The sequence below is a fragment of the Labeo rohita genome, chromosome 3, assembly GCF_022985175.1.
Source record: "Labeo rohita strain BAU-BD-2019 chromosome 3, IGBB_LRoh.1.0, whole genome shotgun sequence".
NCBI classification, from domain to species: Eukaryota; Metazoa; Chordata; class Actinopteri; order Cypriniformes; family Cyprinidae; genus Labeo; species Labeo rohita.
In genome coordinates, this window is record NC_066871.1 from 1298065 (window position 1) to 1318845 (window position 20781).

Here is a 20781-nt window from a genome sequence, read left to right on the forward strand (position 1 = left end):
TTCCTCAATGCTGATCCAGGACCTGCAGTAAACTCATTAAACCCTCAGTGAAAGACTCGCTGCCGTGACCGAGGGCCGAGAGCTTTTATCATGAGAGATGATGATTCACTCGTGTCCTCATGAGAAGAAACCAGACCGGACCTCATCTCTCCATTAGGCACATGGAGAAACCTCAGCAAGTGCATCTCAGAACCGTCTTTAGGCTTCGGCCTGAAGATTCAGTGGTTCATAAACACACAAGCAGGCGCCGGAGACATGAAAAAACAATATGCTTTGAGGGTATTTGCTGCTGAAGCACTAATGGTCTGATTCCTCCTGCTTGATTCAACTGCACCCTTGACTTCAGTGGAAAACAGGTTATTTTGTCCTCAAATGTTCACAAAACAACATTTCCTTCAGGAACACTGGCGTTAAGCAACGGTTAGCACCATGAACGACACCTAAATGGGCGACTCTCACAAGAACTGACAAGAATGCACTATATTTCACACCAAAATCAAAAGAAAATGCAGGAAGTGATTTTGCATAAGCAAATCTAATCCTTTTTAGGATTGTTATAATTTTTGCCAGTTATTTTTCCCAATTCTCATTACTGTAATAACAAAAGAGAGACAGAGAGAGAATATAAAAAAAATGATGCAATTTAAATGTAATTTGTCTTTTAATAATGTTAAAAACAGAAATAAAGTGATGTTCATTACTGTATTATTATTAGTAGTAGTAAACAGCATGGATTAATATTGCATTCATGTGTTTAGTATCACGCAAATTCATTAAATATTTTTACAACGCAAAAATATCTTATTTTCTTTATGCAAAATATAACTGTAATTTTAATACAATAATACTAAAAATAATAATAATAATAATAATAATAATAATTTAATGTTTAACCTATTATTAAATATTAGAAATTAAATACAATTAATTATTACATTTAAATAAAAAATAAAATAAATGAATAATAATAACAATAATAATAACAGTAATTCTACAATGTTTAATTTAATTTAATTTAATAATGCTCATCCAAATAATGATTTGAACTGTTCAACTGCTTTTTTACATGTTAAAATACAAGTATTAATATTTTAGTGAGGTAATACTAAATAGAAATATTAACCAAATAAATTTCACTATAAAATAAAGTAAAAAATATATATATAAAGTGTTTAATAATTATTATTAATAAATAAAAATGTTAAAATAAAATAAGAAATATTTCTGTTGTAACATTTAACTATCAAATAAATCTAGTATTTAATAGTAACATTACTGTAATGTTATTAATTTTTATTTTTTAATTAAAAATAATTTGTTACTAATATTATTCAACTGCACAGGATTTACTGCATTAATGCATTTAATATCATGCAAATTCATACAAATATTGTTACAATGCAAAAGTAGCTAATTTTCTTTATGCAAAAAATAACTGTAATTTTAATATAAAAAAATAAATAATGATAAAAATTTAATATATTTAACCTATTATTAAATATTAGAAACTAAATACGATTAATTATGACATTTTAATAATAATAATAATAATAATTCTTTTATATTGTTTAAATACATTTTTGTTTAGTTTAACTCATTAATTAAATCTAATTTAATGCTGGAGAGAAAAAAAAATTTTCATGAGGCTTATTCACATAATGATTTAAACTCTTCAGCGTGCAGTTTTACAGTTTTAATAATAATATTATAGATTGATATTTGTTACTGTATTACTAATATTAGTAAATACCATAGGATTTATTGCATTAATGGACAAAAAAAATTACTTAATCCTACTAATAATAATTTAATATGTTTAATTCATAATTAAAATACCTCTAATAATAATAATTATTATTATTATTATTATCATGATGATGATGATGATGATGATTATTATTATTATTATTATGTTATATTGTTTTATTTATTAATTTTGTCAGTTGTTGCTGGAGTGAAATACATAAACATTACTTCATGAAACTCATCTACATAACGATTCAAAGTGTTCAGCATGCAGTTGAACTGGAGACGGTAAACAGGAAGAGGATGATTGGGAATGCTAATGTGTTAAAGCACAGGTCTGTCCGGTCCGTGACATCTCACCTGCAGAGGAAGCGGCTCGTCGTCGTGTGTGAATTGGTGTTCAAACACAATGGCTGCCAAGATCTTGCCTGACTCCGGGTCAGTTTTCACGAACTCCTCAAACTGCTCCTCTGTTTCAAAGCTGCGCACTGGAAAACAAGATCAGGATACATCATTAATGCCACACTATCACTGCTACAATAGCTCAGTCTTAAACATAAACAACACTTTTTTGTCTTTTTACATCAGACAGGAAGAAACATCTACAGAAACACCCAAAACAATTCATTGCACAAAACGTTCAACGTTTATGTGTTTGATTGTCATGCAAGTATTGTCATAAAAATGCACACTGACAACCACTCACAACATTTTAGCATCACGGCAGCAAATGACACAATTCTCTAACAAACTCAAATTGTTCATACTGTTACATGCGATCAATTCAGTGCGCAGAAAGTTTGAGGGTTAAACTGATAAAAACAGATGAATCGATGAGAAACGCAACCATTTAAGCAATCATATGAAACCATGTGACCTTTGGAGCAGCTGTGTGGACATTGGCTCACTGTTTGACCTTTAAAATAATTGATTTTAGGATTTGTCAGCCTACTGGAAACATATGTTAATGATATCACCATCGCTTTTTTCAAGAGAAAATAATGTTAAAAGAAAAAGCTAATGAGACACCAGGCAAAACTGGGAATTCAGCCAGGTCACGACTGGGATCTACCAACTAAATCTAATTAAACACACACGTACACACATAAACCGGCATCCTTTAGACCTTTAATAAAATGCAATGTTTACAAGAAGCGTTTTTATATAGCGCTTTTTATTGTTGTTTTATTGTTCTTTATTGTTTTACAAAAACACATCACTTTTCATATCTGGGTCAAATGTCTAACATGTAACCAACTGGTCTCACATGACCAATTTTGAGTTACCGTGTCCCTTACAGGATCTCGTTCTATAAAAGCACGAGTCGTCGGTTGAGCCGGTTAAACCTGTCTCCTGTAAAGTCTGCAGCGGTCTGTCCTGTCCTCAACTGATCTCCCTGCACCTGGAGGATCAACAAGCAAATCCAGCATCTAACACGACGCACAACCAGGAAGTATCTGTGCTACACGTGTCAGTGTAAACACAACAGCGAGAGTTATATAACTATAAATAAACAATTAAACTACTTTTGAAGTCCTATATATATATATTTATTAAAAAAAAACTTTTGTTAGTGACAGTGTTGTTATTGTTAACTACCAAACAAAAACACTAAAAAAACTCAAAAAACCCTACAAAAAATACTAATTAATTCTGTTTGTGATTGTGTTGTTACAATTAACTGCCAAAAAAAAAACTCAACTGGTTCTGCTAGTGAGTGTTATTATTGTTAACTACCAAAAGCTGAACAAAAAAAAAAAAACCTCAGCTGTTTCTGTTAGTGACTGTGTCATTGTTAACTACCAAAACAACTCAACTGGTTCTGTTAGTGACCAGGTTGTTACTGTTAACTACCAAAAAGAAAAACTACCAAACAAGTCAGTCGATTCTGTTAGTGACTATGTTGTTACTGTTAACTGCCGTGTTGTTACTGTTAGTGACTGTGTTGTTACTGTTAACTGCCAAAAAAATTGTTTCTGTTAGTGGCTGTGTTGTCATTGTTAACTAACAAAACAGCTACCAAAAATATCAGTTGATTCTGTTAGTGACCATGTTGTTATTGTTAACTACCTAAAAACTCAGTTGTTTTGGTAGTTAACAATAACACGTTCACTAACAGAAACAGCAACCAAAAATATCAATTGGTTCTGAAAAATACTAATTCATTCTGGTAGTGATCTTGTTGTTATTGTTAACTACCAAAAACTCAGCTGTTGCTATTAGCGACTGTGTTGTTACTGTTAAACTGTTAAAACGACCACAAATATAAATCGATCCTGTTAGTGACAGTATTGTTATTGTTAACTGCCAAAAAAACTCAACTGGTTCTGTTAGTGACCGTGTTATTGTTAACCAAAGAGAACAATACATTCTGTTAGGTAACTTAACAAACTTAACAAAAACATTGCTAAAACTGAAATACAAAATACATTAAAGCTAAATAATAATAATTAAAAAAAAAAAAAAAAATGCTCCGATCGATCGGCCGAAGATCGGTATCGGCCGATAATCACATTTTATAACTCAATCGGTACTCGTTAAACTTGGCCGATCTTAGGAACCGATCACAATTGATGACGTCAATGCGTGAGGACGTACACGATGAGTGGGGACGTAAATGTTTTGGCGCGGCAGTCATCGCTGGTGTGGAATTACTGTGACGTTTGGAGAAACAATGAAAAATTCGCTATTTGCCGTTTATGTTCCAAAGAAATCTTACGTGGAGGCGCATAGTCCAAAACATTTAATACAACGAACCTCATTTAGGAAAGAGCCACCGCGAGTCGTATGGCGAATACGAAAAACTGGCAACTACAAAAAAGGCAACGGTAACTAATAATGCGACTGTCACTCAGCCATCCATTACAGACATTCTGAAAAAACACGAACTGTACACACCAGACAGCAAGAAAGCTAAGGATATAACCGCGAAGATAATGGAATTTATATGCATTTACCACCAGCCTCTGTCAGTCAAAGAAGACATTGTTTAAACACCCAATTGCACATCTTGAACCATTCGCCGCGGCGCAAATATTTTACTGACGTTGCTCTCCCAGAGTTATATCAAATCGTCTACAGCCACATAAACAGTCTACTTCACGAAAATTTGACCGCGGTGAGTTTAACTACGGACATTTGGAGCTCTAAATCCCCTATGTCCACGCATGCAAATAATATTCCCTTTTGGCTATAAATATATAGCGCGCTGTCATAAACATGCAAATAATCCCGAATGTTGTTCTCCATGATTTGTGAATTCTGGTGATGCTGTGCCTTTTGGCCGAAATCAGTTTTTTTCGATGCGACTCTTAATTTTATAATGCTTATAGCTCCGAAAGTTGGAAACTTAGCAGACTGAAACCAGTGTCATCTTAACCAGCTTGATCTGTGAATTTTTTCACAGCAAAGCTCTTGTGCGTAACCCCTTGATAAGTCCGCTATAGTAAGGAATGTGAAAAATAGGCGCTATTCATGTTTAACGTATTTTACTATTAAACACGCAGACTGCATGAGTACAAAAACATTGTTTTTAAGTCAAACTCGATTTGTGAAAACTTTCACAATCGCTATTTATTGCGTAACAGTGTTTCTTTATGCTCTGCTCTCTTTTTCTTCTATCATAATATCACATGGTGCTGTTCCAGTGAATGACGGTTTTCCAAGCCCTTAGATAAATCATATACATCTCTAATAAACGTTTCACGTATGAGGAAATGATTCACAGTTTATTTTTTGTCAGTTGATCCTTCCTGTGCCCTTATGTACTATTCTGATTTGTGACAAATTTCACAGAGCAATTTTGGACAGTTAACCCTTCACTGATTCAATTACATCACAATTTTGATTTGTGAAAACTTTCACAGATCAGTACTGGTCAGCTGACCCTTCCCTGAGTCACGTACATCACTATTCTGATCCGTAAAAACTTTCACAGATCAGTACTGGTCAGCAGACCCTTCCCTGAGTCATATTAATCACTATTCTGATCTGTGAAAACTTTCACAGGTCAGTACTGGTCAGCTGACCCTTCCCTGAGTCACTAACATCACTATTCTGATCTGTGAAAACTTTCACAGGTCAGTACTGGTCAGCTGACCCTTCCCTGAGTCACTAACATCACTATTCTGATCTGTGAAAACTTTCACAGGTTAGTACTGGTCAGCAGACCCTTCCCTGAGTCATATTAATCACTATTCTGATCTGTGAAAACTTTCACAAAACTTTCACAGATCAGTACTGGTCAGCAGACCCTTCCCTGAGTCACTAACATCACTATTCTGATCTGTGAAAACTTTCACAGATCAGTACTGGTCAGCTGACCCTTCCCTGAGTCATATTAATCACTATTCTGATCTGTGAAAACTTTCACAGATCAGTACTGGTCAGCTGGCCCTTTCCTGGGTCACTAACATCACTATTCTGATCTGTGAAAACTTTCACAGGTCAGTACTGGTCAGCTGGCCCTTCCCTGAGTCATGTACATCACTATTCTGATCTGTGAAAACTTTCACAGTTCAGTACTGGTCAGCTGACCCTTCCCTGAGTCACTAACATCACTATTCTGATCTGTGAAAACTTTCACAGGTCAGTACTGGTCAGCTGACCCTTCCCTGAGTCATATTAATCACTATTCTGATCTGTGAAAACTTTCACAGGTCAGTACTGGTCAGCTGGCCCTTTCCTGGGTCACTAACATCACTATTCTGATCTGTGTAAACTTTCACAGGTCAGTACTGGTCAGCTGGCCCTTTCCTGGGTCACTAACATCACTATTCTGATCTGTGAAAACTTTCACAGGTCAGTACTGGTCAGCTGGCCCTTTCCTGGGTCACTAACATCACTATTCTGATCTGTGAAAACTTTCACAGGTCAGTACTGGTCAGCTGACCCTTCCCTGAGTCATGTAACATCACTATTCTGATCTGTGAAAACTTTCACAGATCAGTACTGGTCAGCTGACCCTTCCCTGAGTCATATTAATCACTATTCTGATCTGTGAAAACTTTCACAGGTCAGTACTGGTCAGCTGACCCTTCCCTGAATCATGTACATCACTATTCTGATCTGTGAAAACTTTCACAGGTCAGTACTGGTCAGCTGACCCTTTCCTGGGTCATGTACATCACTATTCTGATCTGTGAAAACTTTCACAGGTCAGTACTGGTCAGCTGACCCTTCTGTGAGTCACTAACATCACTATTCTGATCTGTGAAAACTTTCACAGGTCAGTACTGGTCAGCTGACCCTTCCCTGAGTCACTAACATCACTATTCTGATCTGTGAAAACTTTCACAGGTCAGTACTGGTCAGCTGAGCCTTTCCCTGGGTCACTAACATCACTATTCTGATCTGTGTAAACTTTCACAGGTCAGTACTGGTCAGCTGACCCTTCCCTGAATCATGTACATCACTATTCTGATCTGTGAAAACTTTCACAGGTCAGTACTGGTCAGCTGACCCTTCCCTGAATCATGTACATCACTATTCTGATCTGTGAAAACTTTCACAGGTCAGTACTGGTCAGCTGGCCCTTTCCTGGGTCACTAACATCACTATTCTGATCTGTGAAAACTTTCACAGGTTAGTACTGGTCAGCTGACCCTTCCTGAGTCATAACATCACTATTCTGATCTGTGAAAACTTTCACAGGTCAGTACTGGTCAGCTGGCCCTTCCCTGAGTCATATTAATCACTATTCTGATCTGTGAAAACTTTCACAGGTCAGTACTGGTCAGCTGACCCTTCCCTAGTCATGTATATCACTATTCTGATCTGTGAAAACTTTCACAGATCAGTACTGGTCAGCTGACCCTTCCCTGAGTCATATTAATCACTATTCTGATCTGTGAAAACTTTCACAGGTCAGTACTGGTCAGCTGACCCTTCCCTGAGTCACTCCTGGGTCACTAACATCACTATTCTGATCTGTGTAAACTTTCACAGGTCAGTACTGGTCAGCTGGCCCTTTCCTGGGTCACTAACATCACTATTCTGATCTGTGTAAACTTTCACAGGTCAGTACTGGTCAGCTGACCCTTCCCTGAATCATGTACATCACTATTCTGATCTGTGAAAACTTTCACAGGTCAGTACTGGTCAGCTGACCCTTCCTGAATCATGTTTCCTGGGTCATCACACTATTCTGATCTGTGAAAACTTTCACAGGTCAGTACTGGTCAGCTGGCCCTTTCCTGGGTCACTAACATCACTATTCTGATCTGTGTAAACTTTCACAGGTTAGTACTGGTCAGCTGACCCTTCGCTGAGTCATGTATATCACTATTCTGATCTGTGAAAACTTTCACAGATCAGTACTGGTCAGCTGACCCTTCCCTGAGTCATATTAATCACTATTCTGATCTGTGAAAACGTCCACAGTTCAGTACTGGTCAGCTGACGCTTCCCTGAGTCAGTAACATCACTATTTTGATCTGTGAAAAAATTCACAGTTCAGTTTGGGTCAGAATAGTGATGTACATGAAACAGGAGAGGGTCAGTTGACCAGTACTGAACTGTGAAAGTTTTCACAGATTAGAATAGTGATGTACTTGACTCACGGAAGGGCCAGCTGACCAGTACTGACCTGTGGAAATTTTCACAAATCAGAATAGTGATATTAGTGACCCAGGAAATGGTCAGCTGACCAGTACTGACCTGTGAAAGTTTTCACAGATCAGAATAGTTATGTTAGTGACCCAGGAGAGGGTCAGCTGACCAGTACTGATCTGTGAAAGTTTTCACAGATCAGAATTGTGATTTACATGACTCAGGGAAGGGTCAGCTGACCATTACTCATCTGTGAAAGTTTTCACAGATCAGAGTAGTGATGTTAGTGACCCAGGAAAGGGACAGCTGACCAGTACTGACCTGTGAAAGTTTTCACAGATCAGAATAGTGATGTTAGTGACCCAGGAAAGGGACAGCTGACCAGTACTGACCTGTGAAAGTTTTCACAGATCAGAATAGTGATTTACATGACCCACAGAAGGGTCAGCTGACCAGTACTGACCTGTGAAAGTTTTCACAGATCAGAATAGTGATTTTAGTGACTCACAAATCAGAATAGTACATAAGGGCTCAGGAAGGATCAACTGACAAAAAAATAAACCGTGAAACATTTCCTCGTATGTGAAACGTTCATTAGAGATGTATATGATTTATCTAAGGCCTTGGAAAACCGTCATTCACTGGAACAGCACCATGTGACATTATGATAGAAGAAAAAGAGAGCAGAGCATAAAGAAACACTGTTACGCAATAAATAGCGATTGTGAAAGTTTTCACAAATCGAGTTTGACTTAAAAACAATGGTTTTGTACTCAAGCAGTCTGCGTGTTTAATGGTAAAACACGTTAAACATGAAGAGCGTAATTTTTCACATTCCTTACTATAGCGGACTTACCAAGGGGTTACGGACAAGAGCTTTGCTGTGAAAAAATTCACAGATCAAGCTGTTTAAGATGACACTGGTTTCAGTCTGCTAAGTTTCCAACTTGACTATAAGCATTATAAAATTAAGTCACATGCTAAAAAAAAAAACTGATTTCGGCCAAAGGACAGCATCACCACAGCTATAAACAACATTCATTATTTGCAAATTAACTATATCACATAGCCAAAAAAATTCGAATATCAAACCGCAAACTTCTTTACTGCGGTCTCAAATCAGGTAGCACTGGTGCTCCCAACTTCAAAATTCGGAGCAAAAAATGGAGAACCAAGTGAATATTAAGGATGCATTAAATACAACTGTTTATTAGCCTACAGCCTACTATGTTATAATTTGCGCACTAGCCAAAAGAAAATTTGCGTTGAATGCAAACTATCTTTACTGCGGTTTCGTTTTAACGATGGCGCTAAACTCTCGGCGGTGCTGAGCGTTTAGACATTAACAAAACAATTTCAAAGGGGGATTTTTAAGGATGCATTAAATACAACTACACAAACTATTATTAGCCTACAGAAAATTGTGTCCCCGGTGGAAATTACGCCCTTGCCTGAGTGAAACTCTGAAGCTGAGTTATCATTTGATGTGAACGTATGCCGCGTTGTACAGTCTGACAGAATGTGCGCTGTAGCACGAAATATAGTATATTTCTTCAAAAGCAGGTTGTAGAGACATTTTATTTGTCCACAATCAAAAATCGTCATATCACACACCCTAATAGCAATGTAATTTGTACAAATCCGGAACAGAGGTTGGTTGAGAGAGAAAAAAAAACATCCGGTTTCAGCGGAGCGCAGTGTCAGTGACAGGGAGTGATTGACGGCTAATAACAAGCTTACATATCAGTTATATATACTTGAAGCATCAGAATCGGCATTGGTATCGGCCGATCACCATGACAAAAAATTGGTACTTGGTATCGGTGGCAAAAATCCTGATCGGAGCATCCCTAAAAAAAACTAATAAAAATGACAACTATCTCTAAACTTAAAATATAAAAATAAAAGCTAATTTGAAATTACATAACTATTATCAGGTATTATAAGGTTCTATCTGACATTTTTTGTCAAAATTGAGTTATTCATTCTTATTTACATGATATGATGTTTATTTTGTAAGCTGTGTACATTTTGAGGCTTTTTTTAGAAAACAAAAAGGGCTCTATCAACAGAAGTCTATGGAACTCAAAACTCAATATCTCAAAACTTTTTAGAATGCAGATAGAACCTTATAATTCCAAGGCGGCAAAATGTAAAATAAAATAAAATAAAATAAAATAAAATACAAACTAACTATAAAAAAAAAAAAAAAAAAAATCTTGTTTACAATCACACATAGTGTGATTCATGTTGCTCACAAACAAATGACCTAATTATTTTAAATGAAAGTCAAAATAAGTCAAAATGACCTGACTTGGTCAAATGACTCAGTGAATCAGAATGTCTACTGCATTAAACTCATTTTTCCTCAAGCCATCACTTTCATCGTGTCGATCTAGAAATGAACTGCTACTTAAAGCCCTGTAATTTCAGATAAATAATGTGTTTGCCTGAAAGCTCCTCATCTCATCTATCCCACAAGCCTTGGCTTAAAATGTCAAAATCAGTGACTTTCATCACATCAGCCCTGCAGCAGACTCTTCTAAAGCAGGATATTCAGTTAGTGAGTCATTTGCCAATATTACACAGCACTTTAACACCATCAAGCTGTTCATTTTACAGTCAAAGTTGAAGCATCAGATTATGGATCTCCTCGCTCAGAGCGACAGGAAGATGCAAACAGTGTCCGGCACGAGTCACATGATCTGGACTCTGCCCAGAGAATCATTTATTACGTGACTCACCACCTGCATATTTCCCTGCAGGCCCTTATGACAGCTCATAAACACCAGCACCAGGACAGTTCTAGAGGCTATGAGGTTTTCGGTGGGGTCGTGATGCTATTTATTCACAAAACCTCAATATACGCTTTTCATTTCAACTGCAAACTCACACATATTGTAGAGCAGAGCAGTTTAATATCAATCAAAAAACCGAGAATTGAAGCTCTTACAGGTGCTGATGCAGCCGCCCAGGCTCTGCTGCACGTCCTCTGTGATCTGCCGCACCACGCTGGCGTTTGCAGGCACGTAGGCCAGCTGCAGTTCCTGGTAGCACAGAGAGAACGGCAGGTCGCTCAGAGGGAAGCTGTGGTAGCGCGTTGCATTGGGGTAGTTGATGAAGGACACCTTCTGCCGCAGGACGATCAGGATGGCCGAGAAGAGCAGCGGCAGAGCGATCTCCACCAGCGTGACCAGAATCTGACGTTTCTGCAGATCGAGACAAAGAGCGGAATAGAAGATGAGTGGAATGATTGATGGTTGGTTAGACAGATATGCACGCATGGATGATGGAAGAACGGGATAATGGTTATGTAAACAAGTAGGAATGGATGGGTGAATGGTTATTTGAAGTTATAAAATCTTAAATAATACTTTGAATGCAGAGTAAGCTGCTTTGGATAAAATTGCCTGGCAAATGCATTCAAATAAAAAAAAAAAAAAAAAATCACCAACCACAAATCCATAGCTTGCTGTATTTTTATGAATACACTCCCATGCTTTAAAATGCTAACTTATTTCATTTCATTTTATTTAAAAAAAAAAATGTAAAAGTAAAATCTTACTTTCAAAATGTTTGAGCAAGAATGTACAGTACTGTAGGAGTTTTAAATAAATTAAAAATGTAAAAAAAAAAAAAAATCCTTATCATTAAAACAAATTATGATTTTACAATGCATTTTTTATTAAAAAATAAACTTCCATCATTTAAATTTTTACAATAAAACTAAATATTTTTAGTAGGGCTGTCAACGATTAATCACGATTAATCGCATAAAAAATAAAAGTTTAAGTTTGCCTAATATATGTGTGTGTACTGTGTGTAATTATTATGTATATATAAATACAAACACATTCATGTATATATTTAAGAAATATTTTCAAGCATATATATTTATTATAATTTTTATAATTTGATATTATATATAAATAAAATTATTTTGTATATTAATAACATATTTCTCATACATATACACATTAATTTGTGTGTATTTATATATACATAATAATTGCACACAGTACACACACATATACTAGGCAAACTTAAACTTTTACTTTGTATGCGATTAATCGCGATTAATCGTTGACAGCCCTAATTTTTAGTAATATTAATATAAAATAAAATATTTCTTGTTAATTAAAATAAAGCTGAAATAAAAGTCATTTTAAATATTAGATGAAAATATTAAGTAATAACATCACTAAAACTGAAATACAAATGAATTAAAGCTAAAAAATAAATAAAAATGAAATAAAATAATAAATAAAATAAAATAAATTAAAATAAAATGTGTTAATTAAAATAAAGGTGAAATAAAAAAACAATTAGATAAAAACATTATGAAAATAATGTAAAACTTGAGGAATACCATCACTAAAACTAAATACAAAAAAATTAAAGCTAAATAAAGAAGTAAATAAAAACTAATGACTATATATATATATATATATTTTTTTTTTTTATATTAGTTAAAAAATTAGGAAATAATGCAAATAATGTAAAAAGTGAATAACATCACGAAAACCAAAACACAAATAAATGATAAATTAAAGCAAATAAATAAATAAATAAACAAAAACTAATAAAAATGACAACAACCACTAAACCACTAATTATTCTAAATCACAAAAATAAAATAAATAATACTTCATTAATATAAAAATGAATTATTACTGTGGTGGAATTGATAATTTTACAGTTATGATACTTAGACATAGCTCTAAAATATTAGTTACATTTTAATTAAATAACTAAATAAAAACAAAAATTCAAAGCAAAACAAAAACAATACAATACAATACAAAAAAAACAAAACAAAACAAAACAAAAAAATAATTTAATTAACATGAAAACTAATTATTATTGAGGTGGAAATTAAGAATTAACAGTCATTATACTAGGCCACAACTTCCATAAGTAAAATAAAACAAAAAAAGTATATTATTAAATATATATATAAAATGAAATTGTTATACCAGCTTCCTTTTTGTTTTAGCCAATTTATGTGTGTGTGTGTGTGTATATATATATTCTTTTTCCACTTTTTTGTCAGTATTAAAATTACAAAATAAACAAAATAATAAAATAAAAATGCAAAGTAAAATATAATTAGCATATAAATACATTTTTAAAAAGATTTGATGAAAAGAGTTGATGGTTTCACTGTCATGATACTAAAATAAACAATGTTATCATTTCAATCTGCATGCTTCTTGTTTGTGTTAATAGGTGAACTAATCATAGTCATGTTGCAAATCTGGTGTCAACAAGCCAGTGTAAGCGAGTATGATCCCACACAGCACCAGAGGCTCAATCTTGATCGATGGAGAACTTTAGACCTCTGATCTGGGTCAGAGAGGCAGCGGCGTGTGCCATAACGAGGCATGAACGGCCCAGTGTTTACGCCTCCGCTGGGCTCAGGTTTCCTAGCAACAGCTGGAGCCCAATAGAGTGCAAACAGCCCTCTATCAGAAGGGAATTGGGACACTTCCCGCAACACTTGATCCAGCTCAATTGACTGCTTAGAAAGTTCACGTCTGATAGACTTCACCTGCACACGATCGCACACAAGACGGCAAGTGTGCAGAGCAAACGTCCGGCATAATGAGAGCGAAAAACACATGCAAAGCGACGCAGCGGCGTTAAACAGAGCTTCTGTTGTTCTGAGTTTATGAAAGAGAGTCTCAAATCTAATCTAAATATGGGAGAAGTCATTCAATACAGCCAGGAACAATCAGTGCAGCAAATAAGGTCAATGAGGTAATGATTAAATTTGACTCCACACCTTTGTTTTGCCTGTGCTTTTATATCCGTCGCAAACTAGTTGACACATTTTCTTGTTTTCTTAAGATAGCAATAGAGATTTGATTCTGTGTCTTGCTGTTTGAAGGCAAGATTTATAACATTTGAGCTAAAATATTTGGTCTTTATAAACTTATTCTGACATTTTTCACACAAACAGGCTTTTCACATTGTAAACAGTTAACCTAGAGTGATTTTTAATCATAATCCTGTGTTATCTTGTTCCATATTTCACACTGTTCATACTTAGGTAGCTAGGTTTCACATTACATTTGTAAATCCAGGGTTTTTATATTCTTATTTGCATATTAACAAGATTTATTAACATTAATCGCATAAACAGAACATGCTCTGGTTGTCTTAATTTTTCTAAAACGTGCTAAAAATACTGATGTTTGTGGCAGTATGAGACATGAATGTTTAATGAGGCAAGTTTGAAGAAAGCAACATATCTGACATTTCAGCACAGCATTTCTTTTCACAAACGGCAGCATGATTTGTGGGCTTTATAACCTAGTGTTAACTTAGGATTTCTGCAGGTTTTATGAGGGAATTTAAGACCTTTTTGAGACCAAGCAAAGAAAATTTAAGGAATAAATTCAAGGGAAGACAACAAGCCAATACAAACACAATTTGTAAGTTAAAATCCAATGTTTTCCACTGCAAAAGATTCTTAAATCGAGACACATTTATTAGAGACGCACAATGACATGAGATAAAAAGTCTTGTCTTCTGAGAAAATGATCAAAATAAAGTGAGTTTGTTTTTTTAAAGAAGTCTCTTCTGCTCACCAAGTCAGTGTTTATTTGATCCAAAGTACAGCAAAAACTTAAAATTTTGAAATATGTTTACTATTTAAAGCAACTGTTTTCTATTTGAAAATAATTGAGAATGTAATTTATTCCTGTGATTTCAAAGCTGAATTTTTAGCATCATTACTCCAGTCACATGATCCTTCAGAAATCATTCTAATATTCTTATTTGCTGCTCAAAAATTATTATTATTATTATTATTATTATTATTGTTTAAAACAGCTGAGCAAATTTTTTTAGGTTTCTTTGATGAATAGAAAGTTCAAAAGAACAGCATTTATCTAAAAATAGAAATCTTTTGTAAATAGTAAAAATATTTCAAAATTGTACTGTTTTTGCTGTACATTGGATCAAATAAATGCAGGCTTGGTAAGCAGAAGAGACTTAATTTAAAAAACATTAAAAATCATACTTTTCAAAAAGTTTTGACTGGGCCTGATGAAATCCATTTTATTTTTTCCCAAATTGCATTTTTTTTTTTTTTTCTAAATTCCGTTCCCTCCCCCTCTTTCTGGATTCCATTTTTTTCCATTCTATACTCTGTTTTAAAGGTTAAATTAAATTTGATTAATCAAAAAACAATTTTATTAAATGTAATTTTTACTGAAACACATTTTACACAATTTAGCAGCAATTTCTTAAAAGTTTAACAAAAATTACATTTTAAGGGCCAATTAAATACTTTTTTTTTCTTCTTAAATTTAGTTTTATTTTTATCCAATTCTGTGTTTTCCATTTTCCGAATTTTCTTGACTGCATTTTATCATTTTCATTAAATTTTAATAAACAAAATCATCTTTGAATATTAAGCAATTAAGCAATATATTTCTGTCACAGTTTCTTCAAGTTAAAACAAACTTTTATTTTGACAGGTTGCTGTGAAGACCTTTAAGTTTCTGTTTGTATCTGACAGTTTTTCTTAAAACAAATGGTAAAATGTGCATGAAGTGTCTCTCAGAGCAGTTCTAGAGATTATGTTTATGTATTCATGTACTCATATCACCGAAAACACAGCGAGCATCACGCTCACTTCAGTACGTGTGGTAAATGTGCGTCTGCGTCATTCATTCACACAGAGACACACAGAACATGCAGGATTTATATTTAAACAGTATTTTTGCAGCTTACTATTCACATACACTAGTCCATATCACGTTTTGATTTAAGTGTAATGACCTACTTTTGATTTATTCATACAAAATTCCGTGACATTGCGTGTTATACAGTAAATTCCGTTTTTATGACTGGATTCCACAATTCCGTCCGTGTTTTCCGCATCGCAGAAATCATAGGGCCCTAATTTATTATTAAAACAAGAATCTCAATTGTATCTTGATTTAAGTATGTGTAGATTTTTGTATTGGAAAACAAGACAAAAATATGGAGGAAAATACTGATTTGTTTTGTAGGGCACTGCTATAAATATTATAAATCACCATTCAAAAATGTCATTACTCCAGTTTTCAGTGTCACACGATCCTTCAGAAATCATTCTGATAACCTGATTTGCCGCTCAAGAAACGTTGAAAACATTTGTGCTGCTTAAAGTTGTTGTAAAAACCACGACACACATTTGTTCAGGATTCTTTGATGAATAAAAAGCTCAAAAGAACAGCACTAATTGTAACATTATAAATGTCTTTAGTGACACTTTTGATGCATTTAATGCATCCTTGCATTAAAGTATGTATTCCTTTCCAAAAAAAAGTGTTTATCCGTGCCTTAAAACCCTTGTATTAGAACGTTTGTCTAGAATCATGATCAAAACTGAGGTTAAAACCATCAACAACCATCAAACCTTACATATATAAAACTTCAAACATTACAGCTATGAGACAAAAACTCACTTGCTGAATATAGTTCTTCCACAGAAGCAATCCAAACTGCTGCCACACGGCCATTTTCAGATTCACGGAGCTTTACAACCTGGACAAAAAGAAAGTGAACGTCAGGTCGCAGCACGAGAAACTTATCAGAGCTACTCCAGGAATTTCACATCAATTCAGAGTTTGTAAACAAACGTTTGAAAGAAAGACGTTTCGCAACTTCGTCCTAAAACGACTGAGAACAAGTATTAAGACTTGTGTTTTCTATAAGAAACAAGAAGTTGAAAGAATTATTTCACTTTTGATTGCACAATGCGATCAGACTACTAAAAGTAATGTTTGTTTTTTTTTCCTTTGCACAAAAATTAAAATTCTCTCCCATTTACTCAACCTTACTGAGTTGTTCCAAAGCGGAGTTTCTTTCAACTCAAAGTTAGTAATGAAACAAATTACCATGGAAGTCAACGGCTACCGTCAATTATTCGGTCACCAACATTCTTCAAAACATCTTCTGTTCTCAGTAAAAGAAAGCAACTATGCCAAAAGGCCAATTTAGCCACAAATAAAGAGGAACAAGTCAGCTCCCATCCCAAAAAAAAATCATTTTTTAAATATTAGTAGTCTACTAAAATAGTCTATTATTATAAATTATGAGCTTTCCTCAGACAAACTTCTTTGTATTTAAATGTGTCACACAGCTCTGTGATTAATATGCAGGTGACTATTTCGCACCTGTCATCGTTGCAACACGTCGATAAATGTATGTCATTATCAAATACCAAGTAGGGTTCATCTTACTGACGTGGGAGTGACATCATATCGATGATAGGGCTTTGGAGCCCGTTTGTCCGCCTCGTTTATGCCTTTGTAGCATTGTCTGCGTTTATTTATGTCGTGTTTGCATTCGCTTTCTTGGAAATTCAAGCAGCTTTTTATCAAACGTGCATTACGTCGTCTCATGCATCCGTTTCATTTAGCTTGAACACTGCAAAGATCTTGTGACTGAGTCGGAAACTTGTTTATTAACCCAATTCCGACAGCAAAACACAATGGAAAACACGCAGGCGCATCACAGCTCACCTTTCAGTCGTCTATCAGTCCCGCACTGGGCTCGAACAGCGTCTCTTTCAGTCGGAAAGCATTGAATAAATATTCGCGATCAGCTCGGCTCGGCCACGGATGCCTTCCGTCGGGAAATATCACTCATAAGGACGATAATAATGAGGAGGAGGATGATGATGATGACATTGCAGCGCAGCGGCCGTGCGGTGCGGACACAACAAATGCGGTCACGTGATCTCCTCCAGCTGGGCGGCTGCTTGAGGTCATGTGACCGAAGCGTTCGCTTGCTTGGCGTCTGACAGATGTCAGTACGTCACCTGCACGGTGAAAATGAAAATTAACAGAAAAACGCAAACAAACAACTGTAGAAACATTATCTGCAGTTGTTTTCATTTTTTAACGACTTGCAAATCTCAAAACTATTACCAGTTTGACAGTATTATTCTTAATTTATCATTGTTTATCAGTTAATTTCTGCATATTGTTTTTGAGCGTTAATAATAAAAAACACACAAACGTTTTTATTTGTGGATTGACTTATTTAAAACATTCATTTATTCGTCTTCTAAAATATAATATAGTTATTCAAATAAAAAAAATATGAAATAAAATTTTTTTATGCATTTCTTTTATATTATATGTATGTTTTTTAGTTGTTTTAACATTTATACACCTTATTTTTCAACGCGGGAATAAATATTTTTCTGTAAATGTGCGCGACTTCCGGTATTAGCCATATTAGCCAATTCCGGTATAAGTGGCATAAACGGTAAAACCGTTTGCACTACAAAAAATAAAAAATAAGATAATAAATTAAAATAATACAGTAAGACACACCAGTTTCCAGTGTCAGGCAGCAAAACGGGCTGTTTTGTACAGCTAAAAATAGCTACAAAAAAGAATGACACCAGATACATTTTACATGAAAAATATAAAACAGATTTAATTATTTAGTTATATGTGTGTGTATATCTATCTATCTATCTATCTATCTATCTATATATATTATTGCTGGACAATGATTAATCACATCCAAAATAAGTTTCTGTGTACATAATATGTGTGTACTGTGTAAATTTATTATATATATTTATATATATACATATATACACTACCGTTCAAAAGTTTGGGGTCAGTACATTTTTATTGTTTCTTTTTTTTTTAATAAAAAAATAATTAATACTTTTATTCACCAAGGATGTATTAAGTTAATAATTAAAAGTTTATTAAAAGTTAATAATAAATAATTTACATTGTTATAAAATATTTATATTTTGAATAAACACTGTACTTTTCAAACTTGTTATTCATGAAAGAATCCTGAAAAAAAAAATCACAGGTTCCAAAAAATATTTGGCAGCACAGCTGTTGATATTATCCAACGTTGATCATTCTAATAATAAATCTGCATATTAAAATGATTTCTGAAGGATCATGTGACACTTAAGACTGGAGTAACAGCTGATAAAAATTCAGCTTTTCATCACAGGAATAAATTCTATTTTAAAGTATGTTAAAATAAAAAACATTATTTTATATTGTAAAAACATTTTGCAATATTACTGGGTTTTTTTTTTCTATATTTTTAATCAAATAAATGCAGCCTTGATGAGCATAAGAGACTTCTTTAAAGACTATTACAAGTCTTACTGACCCCAAACTTTTGAACGGTAGTGTATATATATATATATATATATTATTGCTGGACAATGATTAATCACATCCAAAATCCAAAATAAGTTTTTGTGTACATAATATGTGTGTACTGTGTAAATTTATTATATACATATATATATATATATATATATATATAAAAACACACACACATATGCATGCAAATATTTAAGAAAAATGTTATGTTTATATATTAAATGTATTTATATAAAATATAAATTATATGAATATAAATATATACATGTAAATATTTTCTGTAAAAATATATACTGTATATGTGTGTCTTTATATATACATAATTAATATACACAGTACACACATATAAACAAAAACCTTTATTTTGGATGTGATTAATCATGCTTAATTGTTTGAACAGCACTAATTTTTTATAAGCAGATAAGCAAACCATGCATCATATTATCAAACTAATACAATAAACAATTGCTTATGTATTTGTTAAAGCCACGCAAAAAATGTCATCTTATTGGAATATTCAAATATTGTATGTTTTTTAAAATAAAACAAGTGATCAATTTTTTTTTTATATTGCGTCTTTGCTAGTTTACTTTTTGTAACCATGCAAATTTTGTATTACATTATTCAAGTGCAATAGGCACAAAAACTTTTTTTTTTTTCAGTTTAATGTGATCCACAACTCAGAGCTCAGTGGTGACTAACACCATCTAATCTTTCAATGAAACCACAGTTTAACAAATGTTTGACCAGCAACATGCTCATGAGGTTATTAAACCACAGCGATAAAGTGTGAGATTTAGCGACAGTAAATCAAAATGGTGTGTAAAAGACGAAGGTGAAAGATGGTTGCAAACCGCAAGTTCCCATCTGTATGCACAAGAAACAATGCGGACATGCATGAATGTACCTACTGCATTGTTTTATTGTGGTTTTCAGAATATAACAAACACACGTCTGTTTTCAAGTTCACGTGGCCTTTCACAGCTTCATACATTTATATATTTACACTTATAAACAAGAAATTATTTACAGTTGCACTCCTTAGTGATGTTCGACATACAGTACCAAAAGACCTGCACATAAATTAATAACTTAATGCTTTTAGTGTCATAACCTCAAACAGATGAACACAGTCGAACACTCACAAATATATATACGTATAGTTGATTGTTCAAGCATATATGAAGATAAAACATCGAGACTTATTACAAAGCATCGTTTTGCTTTCCAGCATCAGGTCATTAAAAGTGCTCGGTATCTCTCGAGGTCATTACGAAAAAGCATGTCAAACCATCACATTCATCGGTTGTTGCATTGGATGTCATAAAAATGT

General features: G+C 33.9%; 1 protein-coding gene across 1 annotated transcript in view; it reads right to left on the minus strand.

Moving 5' to 3' along the window:
* The window catches only part of abca3b (ATP-binding cassette, sub-family A (ABC1), member 3b), a 61129-nt gene extending 43085 nt beyond the window's left edge, over positions 1 to 18044 (minus strand). The window contains exons 1-4 of the mRNA XM_051105682.1: positions 17817 to 18044; positions 16758 to 16836; positions 11249 to 11504; positions 2107 to 2234 (exon numbers count right to left, since the gene is read on the minus strand). Of these exons, the coding sequence (XP_050961639.1) occupies positions 2107 to 2234; positions 11249 to 11504; positions 16758 to 16811 (438 nt within the window). The 5' untranslated portion in view covers positions 16812 to 16836; positions 17817 to 18044. The remainder of the gene's footprint in view (positions 1 to 2106; positions 2235 to 11248; positions 11505 to 16757; positions 16837 to 17816) is intronic.
* Positions 18045 to 20781: the final 2737 nt, after the last annotated feature.